General features: G+C 39.3%; 1 protein-coding gene across 15 annotated transcripts in view; it reads left to right on the top strand.

Moving 5' to 3' along the window:
• PARD3 (par-3 family cell polarity regulator) overlaps positions 1–21,336 on the top strand; it is a 699,476-nt gene that overhangs the window by 507,682 nt on the left and 170,458 nt on the right. For all 15 annotated transcript variants that reach the window (XM_054716632.1, XM_054716629.1, XM_054716625.1 and 12 more), the window contains one exon: positions 12,563–12,805. In XM_054716632.1, the coding sequence (XP_054572607.1) occupies positions 12,563–12,805 (243 nt within the window). The remainder of the gene's footprint in view (positions 1–12,562; positions 12,806–21,336) is intronic.

The raw sequence follows: 21,336 nt of genomic DNA, 5'->3' as shown, positions 1-21,336 counted from the left end.
TTGCTTTTTAGTTGTAGGAAATTTTTATAGATTCCTGGGGATTTTATATATAGATAATCATGGCATCTATAAATAAAATGGTTTTATTTCTTCCTTTCCAATCTGTTCGCCATTTATTTCCTTTTCTAGCTTAGGGCATTGTCTAGAATTTCCAGTGCTATTGCTCGATTACAGTGGTAGGAATAGCTATCCCTATGTTTTTCCTAATCTTAAGAGAAAACCTTCAGTCTTTCTCTAATATGTATGATATTACCAAAGGTATTTTTGTAGATGCTCGTTATCAAGATTAGTTCTTTTTTATTACTAGTTTCTTGAGAGTTTCTATCATGATGAATGTTGAATTTTATCAAATGCTTTTTTCTGCATCAACTAGTAGAGCATGTGATTTTTCTTCTTTATCCTATTATATTGATTGATTCTTGAATATTGAACCAATCTTGCATTCCTACATAAGCATCACTTGTTTATGCTATATAATTCTTTTTATATATTACTAAATTCTATTTGCTCATATTTTGTTAAGAATTTTTACATCTTTAACATACTCATGAGGAATATCATCCTGTAGTTTTCTTTTCTTTTTAAATATATTTTTATGGATTTCAGAGATAAAGGGAGAGGGAAAGAGAGATAAAAGCATCAATGATGAGAGAGAATCATTGATTGGCTGCCTCCTGCATACCCCACACTGGGATCTACCCCCAACCAGGGCATGTGCCCCAACTGGAAATTAAACCATGACCTCCTGTTTCATAGGTCAGTGCTCAACCACTGAGCAACACCAACTGGGGCTTTCTTCTTTCTTTCTTTTTTTTTTTAATATCTCAAGAAAAGCTATTTTAAATATAATAATGTTACATGCAATAAGCACCAATTATTAAAGAAAAAACTATCTTAAATATAATACTACATGCAATAAACATTAATATTTCAAGAAAAAAGGATTTTAAGGATAACAATATTACCAAAACTGTACTAACGTAGTATGATATCACAAAAGTTGTAGGAAATATTAAAAATTTGCAAATAACAGGATTACTTCTATTACATTCTAAATTACTTTTCTTCTGGCTCTATTTTTGTTCATCAATTTTTTTGTTCATTATATTCCACAAATGAGTGAGAACATGTGATATTAATCTTTCTCCGACTGGATTATTTCACTTAGCATAATGCTTTCCAGGTCCATCCATGCTGTTGAAAATGGTAAAAGTTCCTTCTTTATTACAGCAGCATACGATTCCCTTGTGTAGATGTACCACGGTTTTTTAATCCACTCATATGCTGATGGGCACTTAGGCTGTTTCCAAATCTTAGCTATTGTAAATTGTGCTGCTATCAACATAGGGGTGCATATATCCTTTCTGATTGGTGTTTCTGGTTTCTTGGGATATATTCCCAGAAGTGGGATTACTGGATCTAATGGGAGTTCCATTTTTAGTTTTTTGAGGAAACTCCATACTGTTTTCCACAGTGGCTGCACCAGTCTGCATTCCCACCAGCAGTGCATGAGGGTTCCTTTTTCTCCAAATCCTCTCTAGCACTTGTCGTTTCTTGATTTGTTGATGATAGACATTCTGACAGATGTGAGATGGTACCACATTGTCATTTTGATTTGCATCTCTCAGATGATTAGTGACTTTGAGTATGTTTTCATATGTCTCTTGGCCTTCTGTATGTCCTCTTTCAAAAAGTGTCTATTGAGGTCCTTTGGCCATTTTTGATTGGATTGTTTGACTTCGTTTTGTTAAGTTATATGAGTTCCCTGTAAATGTTGGAGATTAAACCCTTAAAGGTGATAACATTGGCAACTATGATCTCCCAAGCAGTGGGCTTTCTTATTATTTTATTGATGGTTTCCTTTTCTGTGCAGAAGCTTTTTATTTTGATGTAGTCCCATTTGTTTATTTGCTCTTTAGTTTCCATTGCCCTAAGAGCTGTATCAGTAAAGATATTGCTACAAAATATGTCTGATATTTTGCTGCCTATGGCTTCTTCTAAGATTTTTATGGCTTCCTGTCTTACGTTTAAGTTCTTTATCCATTTTTAGTTTAGTTTTGTGACCTAGTTTCATTTTTTTGCATGTATCTGTCCCATTTTCCCAACACCATTTATTGAAGAGACTCTCTTGACTCCATTGTATGTTCTTGCCTCCTTTGTCAAATATTTATTGAGCATAATGGCTTGGGTCGATTTCTCAGTTCTCTGTTCTGTTCCATTGGTCTATATGTCTGTCTTGTGCCAATACCTGGCAGTTTTGAGAACAGTGGATTTGTAATATAGCTTGATATCTGGTATTGTGATCCCTCCAACTTTGTTCTTCTCTCTTAGGATTGCTGCTGCTATTCGGGGTCTTTTTTTATTCGAGATGAACTTTTGGAGAGTTTGTTCTAGGTCTGAGAAATATTCCATTGGTATCTTAGTGGGGATTGTATTGAATCTATAGATTGCTTTGGGTTATATGGACATTTTAATGATGTTGATTCTACCAATCCATAAACAATGGTATATTCCTCCATTTGTTTATGTCTTCCTCTATCTCTTTTTTCAGTGTCCTGTAGTTTTCCGAGTATAGGTCTTTTACCTCCTTGGTTAAGTTTATTCCTAGGTATTTTAATTTTTTGTTGCAATGGTAAATGGGATTGTTTTTTTAAGTTTATCTTTCTGTGAGTTTATTATTGGTGTATAAAAAAGCCATAGATTTTTGGGTATTGATTTTGTATCCTGCCACATTGCCGAATTCATTTATTAAGTCTAGTAGTTTTTTGATGGAGTCTTTGGGGGTTTCTATGTACAATATCATGTCATGTGAGAATAATGACAATTTTATTTCTTCTTTTCCAATTTGGATGCCTTTTATTTCTTCTTCTTCTCTGATAGCTATGGCTAGCACTTCCAGTACTATGTCAAACAGGAGTGGTGAGAGTGGACATCTGTATTGTTCCTGTTCTTAGGGGAAATGGTTTTAGTTTTTGCCTATTGGGTATGATGTTGGCTGGAGATTTGTCATATATGGCCTTTATCATGTGGAGATATGCTCCCTCTGTTCCCACTTTGCTGATAGTTTTTATCAAAAATGGGTGTTGGATTTTGTTGAATGCTTTTTCTTAGTCTATTGATATGATCATGTGATTTTTGTCTTTCAATTTTTTTACTAGTATGTGATGTATCACATTTATCAATTTGCAAATATTGTACCAGCCTTGCATCCCTGGGAGAAATCCCACTTGATCATGGTGTATGATCTTTTTTAATATATTGCTGGACATGATTTGCTAATATTTTGTTGAGAATTTTGGCATCTATTGTTCATGAGGGATATTGGCCTGTAATTCTCTTTCTTTGTAGTGTATTTATCTGGTTTTGGAATTAGGATAATGCTGGCCTCATAAAAAGAGTTTGGAAGTGTTCCTTCCTCTTGGATTTTTTGAAATACTTTGATGAGTATAGGTGTTAGTTCTTTGAATGTTTGGAAAAACTCCCCTGTGAAGCCATCTAGACCTGGGCTTTTGTTTGGTGGGAGGTTTTTTGTTTTTGTTTTTAATTACTGCTTCTATTTTGTCGGTTGTTATTGGCCTATTCAGGTTCTCTTATTCTTCCTGATTCAGTTTTGGGAGATTGTATTTTTCTAGGAATTTGTGTATTTCATCCACATTGTCCAGCTTGTTGGCATATAGTTGTTCATAGTATTTTCTTACAATCCTTTGTATTTCTGTGGTGTCCATGGTTGCTTCTCCAGTGTTTCTGATTTTATTCATTTGGTTCCTCTTTCTTTGTTTCATTATGAGTCTGCCTAACTGTTCATCAATTTTGTTTATCCTTTCAAAGACACAGCTCTTGGTTCATTGATTTTTTTGTATTTTTTTTCTTAGTCTCTATGTTATTTATTTCTGCTCGAATCTTAATTATTTCCGTCTTTCTAATGACTCTGGGCTTTTTTTGTTGTTCTCTTCCTAATTCTTTAAGTTGTAGGGTTAAATAGTTTATTGCTGGTTTTTCTTGTTTTTTGAGGTATGCCTGTAGTGCTATGAACTTCCCTCTCAGGACTGCTTTTGCTATATTTCAGAGATTTTGGGTTGTTATGTGTTCATTTTCATTTGTTCCCAGGAAGTTTTTTTATTTATTTCTTGATCTTGTTACTAACCCATTCATTGTTTAATAACATGCTATTTAGCCTCTATGTGTTTGAATGTTGTTGGGTGTTTTTATTGTAGTTAATTTCTAATTTCATTCCACTGTGATCTGAGAAGATACTTGACATGATTTTAATCTTCTCAAACTTGTAGAGATTTGTTTTGTGTCCTAACATGTGGTCTATCTTTGTGAATGATCCATGTGCACTTGAGAAGATTGTATATTTTGCTGCGTTGGGGAGAAATATTCTATAAATGTCTATTAAATCCATCTGATCCTGTGTGTCCTTTAGAGTCTCTGTTTCCTTGCTAAGGTTGTGTCTGGAAGATCTGTCCAGTGAAATCAGCGGGGTGTGAAAGTCCCCTACTGTGACTGTATTGTTGTCAACCTCTCCATTAAAGCCCTCTAGAAAGGTTTTTATATATTTAGGTGCTCCTATATTGGGTGCATATATGTTTATATGGGTTATATCCTCTTGTATCTATCCCTTCAGTATTATGTAGTGACCTTTGTTGTCACTTGTGTTGGCTTTCATTTTAAAGTATGTTTTGTCAGATATGAGGATTGCTACTCCAGCTTTTTTCTTCTTTTCCATTTGCATGGAAAAAATTTTTTTTTTCATCCTTCACTTTCATCCTGTGGGTATGTTTTGTTTTGAGGTGGGTCTCTTTTAGACATTTAATTGGAGCATTTAATCCATTTACATTTAGGGTTATTATTGAGAGGCACTTATTTTTAGCCATTTTAATTCTGTGTGGCTAGGTTTCACTCTCTGTTGTTTCTTCTCAGCAATCCCCTACAGCAATCCCTTTAGCATTTCTTGTAATGCTGGCTTGGTGGTGATGAACTCCTTTAGCCTTGTTTTGTTGTCTGGGAAGCTCTTTATTTGACCGTCTATTTTGAATGATAGCCTTGCTGGATATAGTAATCTTGGTCTCAGATACTTGCTTTCCATTACCTTGAGTACTTTATACCATTCCCTTCTAGCCTGTAGAGAAATCAGGTATCAGCCTTATGGGAACTCCTTTGTAGGTAACAGTTTTCTTTTCTCTTGCTGCCTTTAAGATTCTCTCTTTGTCTTTATTTTTTGGCATTTTAATTATGATGTTTCTGGGCGTGAGTCTGTTTGGGTTCTTCTGTTTGGGGTTCTCTGTGCCTCCTGAACTTGTGTGACTTTTTTCTTTACCAATTTAGGGAAGTTTTCTGCCATCATTTCTTCAAACATGTTCTATATTCCTTTATCCCTCTCTGCCTCTTCTGGCATACCTGCTATTCTAATATTGTTACGTTTCACATTGTTCCACAGCTCCCTTAAGCTGTCCTCCCATTTTTTAAATTGTTTTTTCTTTTTGGTTCTCTGATAGAGTGATGTTTTCAACTCTGTCTTCTAATTCATTGAGCCTATGCTCAGCTTCCCCTAATCTGCTGTGTATTCCTTCCAGTGTGTTCTTTATTTGTGTTATGTCATTCTTTATCTCAGACTGTTCTTTTTTCATAGTTACTATATCTTTTTTTCATACTATTGAACATTTTTACTATCATTACTCTGAACTCTGTTTTAGATAAATTTCTTATCCCTGCTTCATTCATCTCTTCTTCTGGAGAGTTCTCTAATTCTTTCATTTGGAGGTCGTTTCTTTGTCTCCTCATTTTGGTTTTCTGTTTGGGTTTGTAACTATGTTTTAGGTACATCCTCTACACCTCTCAACTCTAGTGTGGGACAGTGTTAAAGGCTGTTTCTGACTAATTAGATCAGGGAAAGACTCAAAATCTCCAAAGACTGCCTCTGTCTACAGACTAATAGGATCTTGAATTGCCCCCAAGCAATCATCCTAGCAAGAGTTTTTTCAATAGGTATGGGAGTTAGTTGCTTCGGCCTGGAGGCTAATTGTTACTTTTAATCTCTTAAGTAGCCTCAGGGCAAAGTGTTTTCCAATAGGGTGTGGGAAAGATGTCCTCCACTGTGTGAGGGAATGACTCAGTCCAGGAAACTTGGAGTGTCTGTCTTCTGAGCTCTATTTCCAGAGTCCCCAGTCCTGGGTTCTGCTCTCACAGCTCCAGTTCACTTTACCCTCCCTCTGCCAGAACACAAGGTGGGTGGCTCCACAGGGAACTTTTGTGCGTTGGCCCTTCAAGAGCGTGCCTGAACTTTCAGCTGCCACTCCCTGGAAGACAGCATTCCACTGCTTTTCACAGCTGCATGTTATGTGGGCACCCTACTCAGATTTGGTGCTCTGCTGGGGAGCCCAGCTTGGTGATTAGATTCCAGAGTTCTCAGTGGCACCCCTCCACAGCTGAGATATCTCTCCGGGACTTCACTTGTTGTCTGTGGGCACCCGGCCAGCTCTTTTGTAACCCTGCTCCTCCTACCAGTCTCTATGTGGTCTCCATCTTCGGACCTCGGGTATCAGGGTTCTCTCCTATGATTTCCTTTTTTCTTTTATATACTGTCTTTATCTCATGTTTATATATTTTCTCTATTCTTTTGAATATATACTTATGTGTCATTTATTCAAGCAGTGGTTTATTTCAAATATGAAAGAAGTAAATAATTTTGCAATAAAACATTAAACTCAGTCTAAAATATTGCTTTATTAAATTAGATCACTTTTAAATAAATATTTACATTTGTATTTTCCCCATAAAACATCATCAAAAATATTTTTGCAGCAAAAATAATAAAAAATTATCAAAATTCTATTTTTAGCTAAATAAGATTGACTTAGAATAACTTATATCAATATCTCCTATGTTGAAGAGAACTTTATGCCACGTAGTTTAATAAAATCTTAGGAAATATTTCAATACATTCTAAGTGGAAGTAGTTATTTAAGATCAGTTTCTTAGTTATAACACAGCCAAATTTTATTGATCTTTTGCTCCTAATAAAGAATCATGTTGTAGATTCATGTTTAAGCTTCATAGTATATTGAATGTATATGATATATTTATAATGAGTAAGACATATACATAATGTGCCTAGACGTAAATACACACACACACACACACACACACACACACACACACACTCTAGTGGCCTGGTGCATGAAATTCATGCACATTAAAAGGGGATTAATTAGAGGAAATATTTTAATATTGCCATTTGCCCTTTCTCTATAATAGACGTGTCAGAGATGAAAGAAAATTTGTAAAAATGTATATGAAAATCTTCCTCTTGTCAGAGTCTGGGGAGCACCATGGGACCCAGAGTCAAGTCCCCGCCCACCCGCAGTGCCTCAAAATCATGCGAGACCCAGACCCAGCCGGCCCCACCCCCATTGGGTGAAATCCAGACCCAGCCGGCCCCACCCCTGTCAAGCCCCACCGGGTGGGGGTACACAACCTCAGGTCCCCTGGCCTGGTGCCGGGTGAGGGGCACAGCCTCAGGTCCCCCGTCAAACCCCGCAGGGTGGGGAATATGGCCTGAGGTCCCCTGTCAAGTCCCGTCGGGTGGGAGGCATGGCCTCAGATCCCACGGCCCAGTGCCAGGCATGGCCTCAGGTTCCTTGTCCCGGTGCCAGGGTAGGGGTGCAGCCTGAGGTCCCCCGTCAAGCTTTGCCAGGCGAGTAATGTGGCCTGAGGTCCCTGTGAAGCCCTGCCAGGCAGGGGGCACGGCATGAGGTCCCCCAGCCTGACGCCATGGTGGGGGGCATGGCCTGAGGTCCCCTGTCAAGCCTCACCAGGCCAGGGGTGCAGTCTCAGGTTCCCTGCCCCAGCCCAACGCCACGCAGCCTCAGGTCCCTGCTGATTGCTCCTTAAGGCTCGTTACAGGAACTTGGCCTCTACTGTGGGCACAGCCATCTTGTTTTATGGAAACCCTGTCTCCGCCATGGGCACCACCATCTTTGTGATGGTGTGATGGTCAATTTGCATATTCCCTCTTTATTAGATAGGATATCCCATATAATAAAAGGCTAATATACAAATTGACTGAACAGCGGAATGACCAGTCGCTATGACTTGCACTGACCACCAGGGGGCAGACAATCAATGCAAGAGCTCCTCCTATGGGAGTGCTGCTCATCCAGAAGCCAGTCTCATGACTGGCCAGCGCGACAGTGATGGTGGGAGCCTCTCCCATCTCTGTGGCAGCGCTAAAGGACAAGGAGCAGGCCTAAACCCCTCTAATATATATATATATATATATTAGAGGCCCAGTGCACAAAATTTGTGCACTAGGGGGAGGGTGGTCCCTCAGCCCGGCCTGTACCCTCTCGCAGTCTGGGAGCCCTCGGCGGATGTCCGACTGACAGATAGCAGTTGAATATCCTAAGCGCTGCCATGGAGGCTGGAGAGGCTCCCGCCACTGCTGTTGCACTCGCCAACCGTGAGCCCAGCTTCTGGCTGAGTGGCACTCCCACTGTGGGAGCACACTGACCACCAGGGGGAAGCTCCTGCATTGAGCGTCTGACCCCTGGTGGTCAGTGCATGTCATAACAACCAGTCGTTCTGCTGTTTGGTTAATTTGCATATTAGCCTTTTATTATATAGGATGGTTCTTGTTTGTGTGTGGGGGGCACTAACTTTTTAAGTATCACTTCTTGCCTTACAGAAGTTCATGTTGAAAACCTAATTAGATGCCTAAAACTCTCTGTTCTTTGTGGATTTTTAAATCTACTTAATAAGGGACAATTTAAATTAAGGTGAACATCATGACTATACAGTACTCACATTAACAAAAGCTATCTGACATTATTATTTTTGAGCATCCATGACATTAGTCTGAAATGAATATAACACTGTTTATACCATAAATTTTCATATACTGCATGAAATAAAATGTATTTTACAACATATTTTTAATAAATCTTTATTGTTCAGATTATTACGGTTGTTCCTCTTTTTTCCCTCCATAGCTCCCCTCCACCTGGTTCCCACCCCACCCCATGCCTTTACGCCCCCCCACTGTCCTCATCCATAGGTGTATGATTTTTGTCCAGTCTCTTCCTGCCCCCCCCACACCCCTTTCCCCCCAAGGATTGTCAGTCCACTCCCTTTCTATGCCCCTGTTCCTATTATACCAGTTTATTCTGTCTATCAGATTTTTTTATTCACTTCATTTTTAGATTCACTTGTTAATAGATACGTATTTGTTGTTCAAAATTTTTATTTTTACCTTTTTCTTCTTCTTCCTCTTCTTAAAGAATACCTTTCAGCATTTCATATAATACTGGTTTGGCGGTGATGAATTCCTTTAGCTTTTTCTTATCTGTGAAGCTCTTTTTCTGACCTTCAATTCTGAATAATAGCTTTGCTGGGTAGAGTAATCTTGGTTGTAGGTTCTTGCTATTCATCACTTTGAATATTTCTTGCCACTCCCTTCTGGCCTGCATAGTTTCTGTTGAGAAATCAGCTGACATTCATATGGGTACTCCCTTGTAGCTAACTAACTGTTTTTCTCTTGCTGCTTTTAATATTCTCTCTTTGTCTTTTGCTCTTGTCATTTTAATTATAATGTGTCTTGGTGTGGTCCTCTTTGAATTCCTTTTGTTTGGTGTTCTCTGCACTTCCTGGACTTGTAAGTCTATTTCTTTCACCAGGTGAGGGAAGTTTTCTGTCATTATTTCTTCAAATAGGTTTTCAGTATCTTGCTCTCTCTCTTCTTCTGGCACCCCCATAATCCGGATGTTGGTACGCTTGAAGTTGTCCCAGAGGCTCCTTACACTAACTTCATATTTTTGGATTCTTTTTGCTTTTTGCTTTTCTGGTTGGGTGTTTTTTGCTTCTTTGTATTTCAAATCTTTGACTTGATTCTTGTGATTCTCTAGTCTCCTGTTAGATCCTTGTATATTATTGTTTACTAGTGACCTGGTGCACAAAATTCAGGCATGGTGGGGTGTTCCCTCACCCCAGCCTGCCCCCTCTCACAGACTGGGAGCCCTCAGGAGATGTCCTACAGACTGGGAGCGGGCCTCAGCCACAGTCTGGCCACCCTCTGTGGGAGGTGACCGGGCTGATCAAGGTTAGGCGCCAGTTCCTTCACCCTGCTGCTGCAGCCACTGCCAGCCACTGCAGCCACCAAGGTATTTTCATCAACACAGACTCTAGTCCCTTCACTGTGAAAAAATGACAACTTTCTTTAGGCATTTTCAAGATGTGTCTTTCATAGGATATGACATTTTTTCTTTCTTTTTTTTTTTTATCCTCACCTGAGGATATGTTTCCATTGATTTTTTTGAGAGTGTGGAAGAGAGAGGGAGAGACAGAGAGAAACATCAATGTGAGAGGGACACTTTGATTGGTTGCCTCCTGCATGAGCCCTGACCTGGGCCCCGGCCAGGAAGGAGCCTGTAACCTAGATACTTGCACTTGATCAGAATCGAACCCGGACCCTGTGGTCAGCAGGCCAAGGCTCTATCCACTGAGCAAAACCAGCTAGGGCAGAATATGACATTACTTAGCCCCTCCAGCAGCAGACCTTCGTTTTTTCCTCCAGGAGTGTGGTGGAAAAACCCTAGATCACCTTCTTGGATTCTTATAACCCAAGTTACCAAGAACACTGCAAGTGGCAGCATACAGGGAGCTTAGCCAATGAGCAGTTAGAAAAGGTATTTAGTCTCAAACTTGTTTGGCTCAGTTGATAGACCATGGGCCTACAGACTGAAGGGTCCCAGGTTTGATTCCTGTTAAGGGCATGTACCTTGGTTGGAGGCACATCCCCAGTGGGGAGTGTGCAGGAGGCAGCTAATTGATGTTTCTCTCTCATTGATGTTTCCAACTGTCTATCCCTCTCCCCTCTTCTTTGTAAAAAAATCAATAAAATATATATATTTTTAAAAATGGTGTTTCCTCTGCAGCTCATGTGGCCCCTGCGTTATATCCACTGGGCTAGGGGGGTGTCCCCGCCACCTGGTGGTGGCTGCCAGGGTCTCCGCACACCCCAGAGACCAGCAGCCAGCCACCTCCCCCGTCATGGGGACTGGGCTGGGGGGCATGCGGGGACCCCTGGGCCACGCGCAGTGGCGGACGCCAGGGTCTACGCACACCCCAGAGGCCAGCAGCCAGCACCCCCATCGTGGGCACCAGGCTGGGGGAGGGGACCTGAACCGCCACTTGGTGCTGGCGCACGCGCAAGTGACTGGGGGCAAGATGGGAACATCCCCGTCTCCGAACGCCCCCGAGGCCAGCATCCAACCCCATTGTGGGCACTGGACTGGGGGGCATGCAGGGACCCCTAGGCTGCACACGGTGGCAGCCGCCGGGCTCTCTGCACGCTCCAGAGGCCAGCATCCAGCCCCCTGTCATGGGCGCCGGGCTGAGGGCGTGGACCCAAACCACTGCTTGGCACTGGAGCAGGAGCAAGCGGCTGCACCCATAGTCCCGGAGTGGCTGGGGTGTGTTCTGGGACCCCTGCCACTCAGGGCCTAAGTGCAAGCCTACAGGCTAGGAGCGGCCTGGGTCCTGAGTATGTTCTCAGCTGTGTCTATGATGGGAGAATTTCTGTGCTGGAGACACCCTTATGGGGCAAGACTTGCTTCAGTGGGGCTTTGGTGCTCACTGAGTCTGCCCCCTGAATGTGTCCCTTATGGATCTGAGGAGTTGTAATCTGGATGGTCCCACTCTGACCCCTGGGTACACTGGCTCTTGGATCTCCAAGGAGGTGCTAATTTAGCCTCTGCCTGAGGCCACCCAGCAGGAGCTACTGAGAGATCTGCAGATTCCTCTTCTGTTTTTGGGTTTTGGAAGCGCCAGATGAGGCCCAGCTGTGAATCAATGCAGGCTGCTGTGGGGCCTTGGGCCTTCTTTTGGATGTTCTTGGTCTCTGTGACTCAGCTGCAGTTTGTTAGGTAATTTGAGATTGCAAAGGGCCAGGCCATTCATATACAAAACCTTTGCGCACAGTTTGGGTGGGGCAGGGTCTCAGGGTGGAGCAAAGAGCAATGGCTTCCCGTCAGCCCTGTCCTAAGAGGCCCCCAGGTCTCAGTGTCCCGTGATAATCACAGCAAGCACCTCTGAGAGAAAGCTGCCCTCGAGTTCTGCCTGATGCCAGACAGTCCAGTTTCTCTCCATATGAGTCTGGGTCCCCAGAGTCTCGCCTGGAACTGAAGTTCAGAGCAGTTTGGAGCTTGTGTTTCCCTCCTGCTTGAAAAAGACAGCCACGTACTCAGTTGCCAGCCCTCTCCACACGAGTGCCTCCGTACCTCCGCACTTTACTTCCGCACTCCTCTGAGTCTCAGTGTGCTTTTCTCTTCCCTTCTAGTTGTAGAATTTCCACTCAGCCAGCCTTCCTGTGGTTCTGGATGATGTCTGTTTTGTCTTTCAGTTGTAGTTTTGAAGTGGTTGTGTAGCCAGCAAGTTCAGGTGTTTATCTATGCCACCATGTTGGTTTCTCTCCCCTATTTTACAATGTATTTTGATGAATGTTTCTATATGCAGTTCTTAGAGGAGACATATCTTTTCTTCTTTCAACTTTGTTCTAATTTTACAGGATTCAAGCCAAAACTCGAGAATTTAGAGAACGACAAGCTCGGGAACGTGACTATGCTGAAATTCAAGATTTTCATCGGACATTTGGCTGTGATGATGAGTTGATGTATGGGGGAATTTCTTCCTATGAGGGTGCTATGGCTCTCAATGCCAGACCCCAAAGCCCAAGAGAAGGACATATGATGGATGCTTTGTATGCCCAAGTAAAGAAGTCGCGGAATTCCAAACCTTCACCTGTAGACAGGTAGGTTCTAGGAGCAATCAGGATATTGCTTTCAAATCGATTGAAATCAATTTGATACAGTTTTTGACAAGGGAGTAGATTGATCATCAGTCCCTAAACCAGGACTGCCTTTTATTAATGACCTTAAAAAAGCTGTTGTGTCTGAAAGTATTTTTACACAAATTGAAACATAGTGGAAAGAGCAGCAGAAGTTTTGATAGCTTTTCCAATAATGCCAACATATTTCATCTTGTTCTTAAAATGGTTTTAGACCAGAGAACTAACCTTTAGTTTATAACTCAAATAAAAAGCAAACTTGAAATGATGGCTCTTGTACTAAAGCTGTATTTGCCTTTATTACTAGGAGAGCCTCTAGTTGTGGTAATTAAATAGATGGTGACTGACATGATTTGTTCTAATTGTGATTTATTTAGAAGGGCCACTTTTTTTTTGGTGACATGATTTTATATGATGAAAGAATTAGTGAATGAGATGTACAGTATAGCCAATTTTCAACTTGCTTGTTAATAGCCACAGTTGCAGGTCTGTTTATGTATCAGTGTAGCTCAAAGTAGTGTAATGCTGACTGTATGTTAATGGCTCTATACTTATTTCAAATTTTATCTGAAATAGTTTAAACATAGATCTTTTTCAATCCCTTCATTTATACTGTATATTTAAACACCCTTCAATTATATATTCAAACATCATATAAAGTTTAGTTCACAAAGAAAATAATATTAATTTCTTTGTCATTATGCATTACTTATTGTCATAAATAATGTGCTAATCCCATCACATCTTATAATGGTTTTATTTTATTTTTCTTTTTTTTATTACACTTATTGAGGTGACATTGGTTAATATGATTATGTAGATTTCAGGTATGGATTTCTGTGTTATAAGACCTGTATATTGCTCTGTGTGCCCACCACCCAAAGTCAAATCTTCTTCTATCTTATATATTGGGACCTCCTATCCCCTTCCCTCTGGCAACCACCACACTGCTGTTTGTTTTCATGAGTTTCAGTTTCTATATCCCACATGAGTGAAATCATATGGTTCTTAGCTTTTTCTGACTGACTTATTTCACTTAGCATAATATTCCCAGGGTTAATCCATGTTGTTGCAACTGACGCCATTTCATCCTTTCTAATGGCTGACTAGTATTCCATTGCATATATGTACCACATCTTCTTTGTTCAGTCCTCTGTCATGGGACACTTTGGTTGTTTCCATGTCTTAACCACTGTGAATAATGTTACAATGAACAAAGGGGTATATCTTTGCACATACATGTTTTCAATTTTTGGGGTGCATACCCAGAAGAGGAATTACTGAATTGTATGGTAGCTCTATTCTTAATTTTTTGAGGAATTGCCAGACTGCTTTCCTTAGTGGTTGTACCAATCTACATTCCCACCAGCAGTGAATGAGGGTTCCCCTTTTTCCATAACCTCTCCAACACTTGTTATTGCTTGTTTTGTTGATAATGACCACTCTAACAGGTGTGAGGTGGTATCTCATTGTAGTGTTGATTTGCATTTTCCTAATTACCAGTGAGGTTGAACATCTTTTCATATATCTATTGGCTGTTCCTGTGTCTTCTTACGAGAGGTGTATTTTCAGATCCTCTGCCCACTTTTTGATTTGGTTGTTTATTTGGTGTTGAGTTTTATGAGTTCTTTATATATTTTGGAAATTAAACATTTGTTGGAGCTTCTGTTTGCAAATATCATCTCCCATCTGGTTGGCTGCCTCTTTGTGTTGCTCTCAGTTTCTTTTGCTGTGCAGAAGCTTTTTAGTTTGATATAGTCCCATTCATTTAATTTTACTGTTACTTCCCTTGCCTTTGAGTCAAATTCATAAAATGTTCTCTATTATCAGGGTGCATAAGTTTGGTACCTATGTTTTCTTTTATGTAACTTATTATTTTCTGTCTTTTTTTAATATATATTTTATTGATTTTTTTTTTTACAGAGAGGAAGGGAGAGGGATAGAGAGTTAGAAACATCGATGAGAGAGAAACATCTATCAGCTGCCTCTAGTATATAATAAACATTAATATTTTAAGAAAAAAAATTAAAATATAATAATATTACCAAACTACTAAAATAGTATAATATTACACTTATACTATTTTCTAGAAATATACAAACATATTCTCAACCAAAGGTTAATAAAGAAATATTTTTATATAAGTTAGACTTGGGATCCTTTTGATTTTTGTCCAAACGATTTTCCTTTGGCTTATTTTGACACCATAAGATTTTATGAGTGTCTTGTTATCAGCATTATAAATGAAAAACAATTTTTAAAGTGAAAATTTTCTTGATGTAATTTACTTTCAGGATATTATTCTATTACTCCTTTTTTATTGTATTATGAGGCTTTTGTAAAAATTTTTAATGCAGTCTTGATAACCTTTATTTTTAATTTTTGCACAGAAATATGACTGCTTTGGATTCATAGCATGTTTAGCAATTTTACTATGAGATGAACCATCAATAAAAATTTTAGTTAATATTTCAGGAACAGTTTTTTGTCCAGTACAATTAAGTTCTCTTGAAATTCATTTATTGCAATTAGCCAATTTAAGTTAGTCTGAAATAAGGCTAATTTATTTATTAACTTTAATTTTATTTGTCCTAGGTTATTGACAGTAAATGACATTAAGTTTCTGCAATTAGTCTTTAACTTTACATAAAATTTTTCAGGGAGGCAAAAACATAAATTATTTACTTTAGTTTAAGAGGCCAAATATATAGGCTTTCAATTACAATCCTTATGACATTTGAAGGAAACTCTTTATTTCCTTCCAGAATAACTTTCAGGCTACAGAGTGTTTTATTTAAAAAACTTTGTCTTATTTTACAACAAGCAACCTGCAGGGCTGCAGTTGAGCTCAAGCCTACAGCCGAGTAGCTAGCTATATTATAAGCACTTTTACAGTCAGGGTGACTACTAATTTACTGTCAGATTTAACATTTTAACAACAATCTTAGTTTACACTGTAAATATTAGTGGAAGAGAATTCAAAAATTTAAAATTTCTCCTTTTTATTAAAATTATAATTATATTTTTAAAGTATCCTCTTAGGCTTATTTGCATATACAGAGGGATCATGGGAAGCCTTTAGTAACTTTCTTAGAAAACTTATTTAAATTGCTTACAAAGACATTGGCTTATTCAAAGGAAGGGGGTTGGCCTTTGTTATTTCAAGATGGCGGCCCCCATGGGAGCGTCAAGCCATGTGGCCAACATGGCGGCTGTCTAATCCGTTCTTTTAAAAGACAGTCAAATTTATATTGCAGACAAACAAAAATCTCACTAGCTGTTTCTGGTTTTTAGAATTGTTTATAAAAATATTGGTTTTTCATTTAGCTGAAAACCTTGATTATAATTTAATAAGCTAATTTATTTAAGTAATTAAAGTAGGTATCTTCATTTAAAAGGCAAAGCAAATTTACGTCTGATTCACAAGCTGCAAATGTTGCCCTGCCTCTAGCTTAATTAAGAATGCAGATGGCTACCAAAGTCAGGCAGTAAATGGTGGCTTCTAATCTGTTCTTAGATTTCATTTGGATTCAATTACTTAAACATTGGCTTCTCATGTAACTTAATTTATATGAGACCTTGATTATGTTATCAAAGCTAATTTATAAAGTAACTTAAGTAGGTATATTTATTTAAAAAGGCAAAGCAAATTTAGTAAACTTATAGGCCTGATACTTATTGGTCTGATTTACAAAGCACAAACACTGTCCCACCCCCAGCCCATTCAAAATGCAGGCTGCTTGGGGCTTTTGTCTTTCTTAAAATTCTACTGCTGTTGAAAAATTTGGCTATATTTAAGAAGTATATTGTTACTTTATTTTACCCTTCTTAGAGGCCAAAACCTTCATAACATTTAATATATGTATATAAGTAAAATATATTGATTAATTTTTATTTGATAAAGCTTTCCATGCGATTTCAAGTATCAATCGGTTTAATTAAATAATATTTATTTTAATAGAGAACAGACTTTTGAAAACATTTCAGGGCCCACGAAATGTCTGAAAGTTACTCTCAAAGTCTTGAAATATACTTGGAAAGATCAAATATATATATTTATATATATGTTTATATATATGTTTTAAAGATTATATACTTAAATATCTTAAAGAATATCAATTACATTATTAAAGAATTCGGTTGGGATCACAGAATTAATCCTCCTTTTTTAATTAGACCAATAAGTAACATATTTTGAATTCCTAATTATCAGAGATAACACAACATTTTATTTTCTCAAAAGCACATTTTTATATTTTAGGCATTTGATTACCACATTTATATAATTTCTCCCAATTCAATTTGCACTTTGAACTTTCAGAGCTTCAAATTTTAGGTGGCAAATTAAATACTTAGCATTTCTCAACTCAATAATATTTTTACATTTTTAAGGATACATTTCAAATAAAATATAAGGCATATTCAATTAATAGATCAAATTCTGTTTTCTAGACTTCATACCAGGCATACTCAGATCAACATTTCAGTATTATATCATGTCAATACATTTAGATATAAGTTTTTATCATTTGATTTAGTAAACTTCAAAGTTTTTAAAGTTTCCAGCCAATAGGCCTGGCACAGCTGCTAACTTTTAAAAACAACCATAATTTTTCTGCTTGGGAAGTCAAGAAGCAAACCCGTAGCTATTCACATGTAAACTTGCTATCTACTTCCTGCTAGTTACTTGCCTCTGGGTGGGAAATTTTAAAAGAGCTACTTTAGATTGCCTTGGGAAATCAGCCTGTATTTTTTCCCGGTTCATATCCACCATCTTTAAGGCTAAAAACAGTCTCGAGTTTTTATTCCGTACATAGCAAAGAGTTCAGCTCAGCTCAAAAACTCTATCTAAAATGTCCAAATATTGGACAGTTGCATGCATTCGTTTTTAAACTGGCCTTTCCCTTTACACGTGCACAGAAATCCCCGATGCATTTATGAATTTATAAAAGTTTTAAGTCACTAGCCAGAAAAAGGCATGGCGAAGATGAGACCCTTTTAAAATGGCTTTCTTAGGGAGTGGCGTCCATATTGGATCGCCACGTGTCTCCCTTCCCCCACCTCCTTCTTGCTTTGGGGGAAAATACAGTAATGGTCTGGTGTCTACTGTTTTTATTTTATTTATTTTTTCAATTTTTATTTATTTTTATTTTTTAAGGAAAGAATCATTGGCAGTTGCTGAGAAATTTCTTTAATCTTTTCTACTTTGTTACAAGTAGTTTGAGCCTCCAACAAAATGAAATATGAAGTCACTTTCGGCCAAGCGCCTGCATCCAGCCATAAAGGCTGGGTAGCTGAGAGCAAAACCTTTCTTATCCCGCTCACAGTGATGCTTGCCTCTCTTTTCCTCAAACTCTAGCTCCCGCTCATATTTAGGAGGTAAATCTTTGTCAGGCGGCCTCTTGGCTGCTGTCGCAGGAGCAACATGTGCAGGCGGAGGAGGCACAGATGGTATTCTTAGAGATTCGCACGCTTCCACTGCAGGCTGTAAGGCCGTGGCCACATCCTGCTTGGACATTCTTAAATTCTCCTGTGCTGGATTAAGGCCATCACGAATTAAAGTAGGAATAGGAATCTTCTCTGGACCTTCTGCTGAATATCAGTCACGCAACTGCTTTCTGACCTTTTCCCATGTTTCATCAACAAAACTTAAGAAATCAAGAATCTGACTATGCTTAACAGAGCATCCTTGAGCTTTGAGCATAGTTTTAAGCATTTGAGAGTAGAAATCTCTTTCCTGAGACCCTGAATTACCCATATTTTACACCCAGTTAATACAATTCACAACAATCCGCTCCCTACCTTACACTTCCTTAAATCTGTGGCGCGCGCAATTCTTGGAGCGATCCCTTGCCTCTTGCCCCATGTTGGGTGCCAGATGTGGCGGGGGGTCAGATATGGCGGGGATCTCCCTTTTCTGCGTCCAGCCCGGAAAGAGAGATGAACTGTTTCTGAGTGAAGGCAGCTGGGGATTGAGAAATAAAAGAAAGAAAGAGACAAGATGCAGAGATAGAAAAAAAGCTGGGAGCCGGGTGGAACCGCTGCCCTCTCTGATGGAAGGACAGGGACCCAGAGCCACACAGCAAGTTTATTTTATACCCCCAAATACCAGGAAGTTTCACCAAAAGTTAGGATCAAAGGAGATCATTTGCATTCTTGAGTAGGCCCGAGCATTCCTGGTGCTTGACTGGATTTACATATCAAAGTCACACTCCCCGACACCTGGGCTGAAATGAAGGCCAAGCTGATAACACTCTTGCCTTTTTGGCCAAGTGTGTTCCCAGGGTGCGGCTCTGCCTGTTGCCCTGAGTTCAGCTGACAATAATTAAAAAAATGCCCATGTGCCTTCCCAGGGGGCCCTCTACACATGTGCACTTGAGAAGAATGTATATTCTGTAGTTTTAGGATGGAATGTTCTAAAGATGTCAATTAAGGCTCTGTGATATAGCGATTCATTTAATATTGATGTTTCTTTGCTAATTTTTTGTCTAGAGGATTTATCCAGTGATGTTAATGGGGTATTAAAGTCTCCTACTATGATTGTGTGGCTGTGAATATCTCCCCTGATATCTTCCAGAAGTTTTTTTAATGTATTTGGGTGCTCCTGCATTGGGTGCATAAATGTTTACCATAGTTATATCCTCTTGTTGTATCGATCCCTTTAGAATTATGAAGTGGCCTTTCTTGTCTCTTGTTATGGTTTTCACTTTGAGGTCTATTTTGTCAGATATAAGTATTGCTACCCCAGCTTTAATTTTTGGCATTTTAATTATGATGTGCCTGGACGTGGGCCTGTTTGGGTTCTTCTTGCTTGAGGTTCTCTGTGCCTCCTGAACTTGTGTGACTTTTTCCTTTACCAGGTTAGGAAAGTTTTCTGCCATTGTTTCTTCAAACATGTTCTCTATTCCTTCTCCTTCTCTGTCTCTTCTGGCACACCTGCTCTTCTATTATTGTTACATTGCACATTGTCCCACAGTGACCTTAAGCTGTCCTCAAGCTTTTTAATTGCTTTTTTCTTTTTGGTTCTCTGATTGAGTGATATTTTCAACTCTGTCTTCTAATTCCCTGAGTCTATGCTCAGCTTCCCCTAATCTGCTGTGTATTCCTTCCAATGTATTCTTTATTTGTGTTATGTCATTCTTTATCTCAGACTGTTCTTTTTTCATAGTTACTATACCTTTTTTCATGCTGTTGAGCATCTTTACCATCATTACTCTGAACTCTGTTTCAGATAAATTTCTTATCTCTGTTTTTTTTATCTCTTCTTCTGGATTATTCTCTAGATCTTGCATTTGGGTGTTGTTTCTTTTTCTCCTCTTTTTGGCTGTCTGTGTGGGTTTGTGACTATGAATTATGTAGATCCTCTACACCTCTCAATCTCTAGTGCAGGACAGTGTTAAAGGCTGTTTCTGAATAATTAGATCAGGCAAAGACTCAAAGACTCCAGAGACCACTTCTGCCTATGGACTGATAGAATTCCTACTTGAATTGCCCCCCAGGCAATGGTCCTCAGGTGTGGCGAGCGTTTTTTTTTTTCAATAGGTTGGGGCAGTTGCTTCTGCCTGGAGGCTAATTGTTATTTTTAATCTCTTAAGTGTACCCAGGGCATGGTGTTTTCCAATAGGGTGTGTCAACTGTCTTCCCCCCTCCCCCCCCCCCCCGGGAATGCAAATGTCTATGTGGGAAAGATATCTTATGCTATGTGAGACAATGACTCAGCCCAGGAAACTTAGGGTGTCTGCTTTCTGAGCTCTATTCCCTGATTCTCCAGTCCTCACTTTTGCTCTCACAGTTCCAGTTCACTTCACTCTCCCTCTGCTGGCTCCACAGGGAATTTTTTGCATTGGCCCTTTAAGAGGGTGCCTGAATTTCAGCTGTCACTCCCTGGCAGATAGCACCTCACTGCTTTTCACAGCCAGAAGTTATGTGGTTACCCTTCTCAGTTTTCGTGCTCTCTACTGGGGGCTCAGCTTAGATCCCAGTGTTCTCAGTGCAACCCCCCAGAGCTGAGATATCTCTCCAGGACTTCAGTTGGTATCTTTGGGTGCCCGGCCACCCCTTTAGTGCCTCCGCCCCTCCTATCAGTTTTTATGCAGTCTCCACTTTCGGTCCTTGGGTATCAGGGCTGTCTCCTGCGAGTTTTCCATTGATTATTCAGGAAATTTTTCTGTATTTTAGTTGTAATTTCAGTTTGTTCCTGGAAGCATGTTTGTGCAGCATCCACTTACTCTGCCACCATTTTAAATCCTCTGCCAGCTATTTTTAATAGAGGTTTGCAAAGGTAACAGGTAACCCTCAGGCAAACCCAAGAGGAAACGTATTAAAGAATAGCAAAGGCAAAGTAGATCTTAAGGTAAAACTCTGGTCAGATATGTGTTCTGTTGTTTCCTTTCTTTTTTGTTTTAGGTTTTCTTCATTGTTTTGTGAAAATCTGATGTTGACTGTAATGAGTGATTAATGTAAGTTAATATAGGAGGCTTATGGTTTATTTACAC

The sequence above is a fragment of the Eptesicus fuscus genome, chromosome 5 (assembly GCF_027574615.1).
Source record: "Eptesicus fuscus isolate TK198812 chromosome 5, DD_ASM_mEF_20220401, whole genome shotgun sequence".
Classification (NCBI taxonomy): Eukaryota; Metazoa; Chordata; class Mammalia; order Chiroptera; family Vespertilionidae; genus Eptesicus; species Eptesicus fuscus.
Note: the sequence above shows the minus strand (reverse complement) of the source record. Positions and strands in the feature narration are given on the sequence as shown.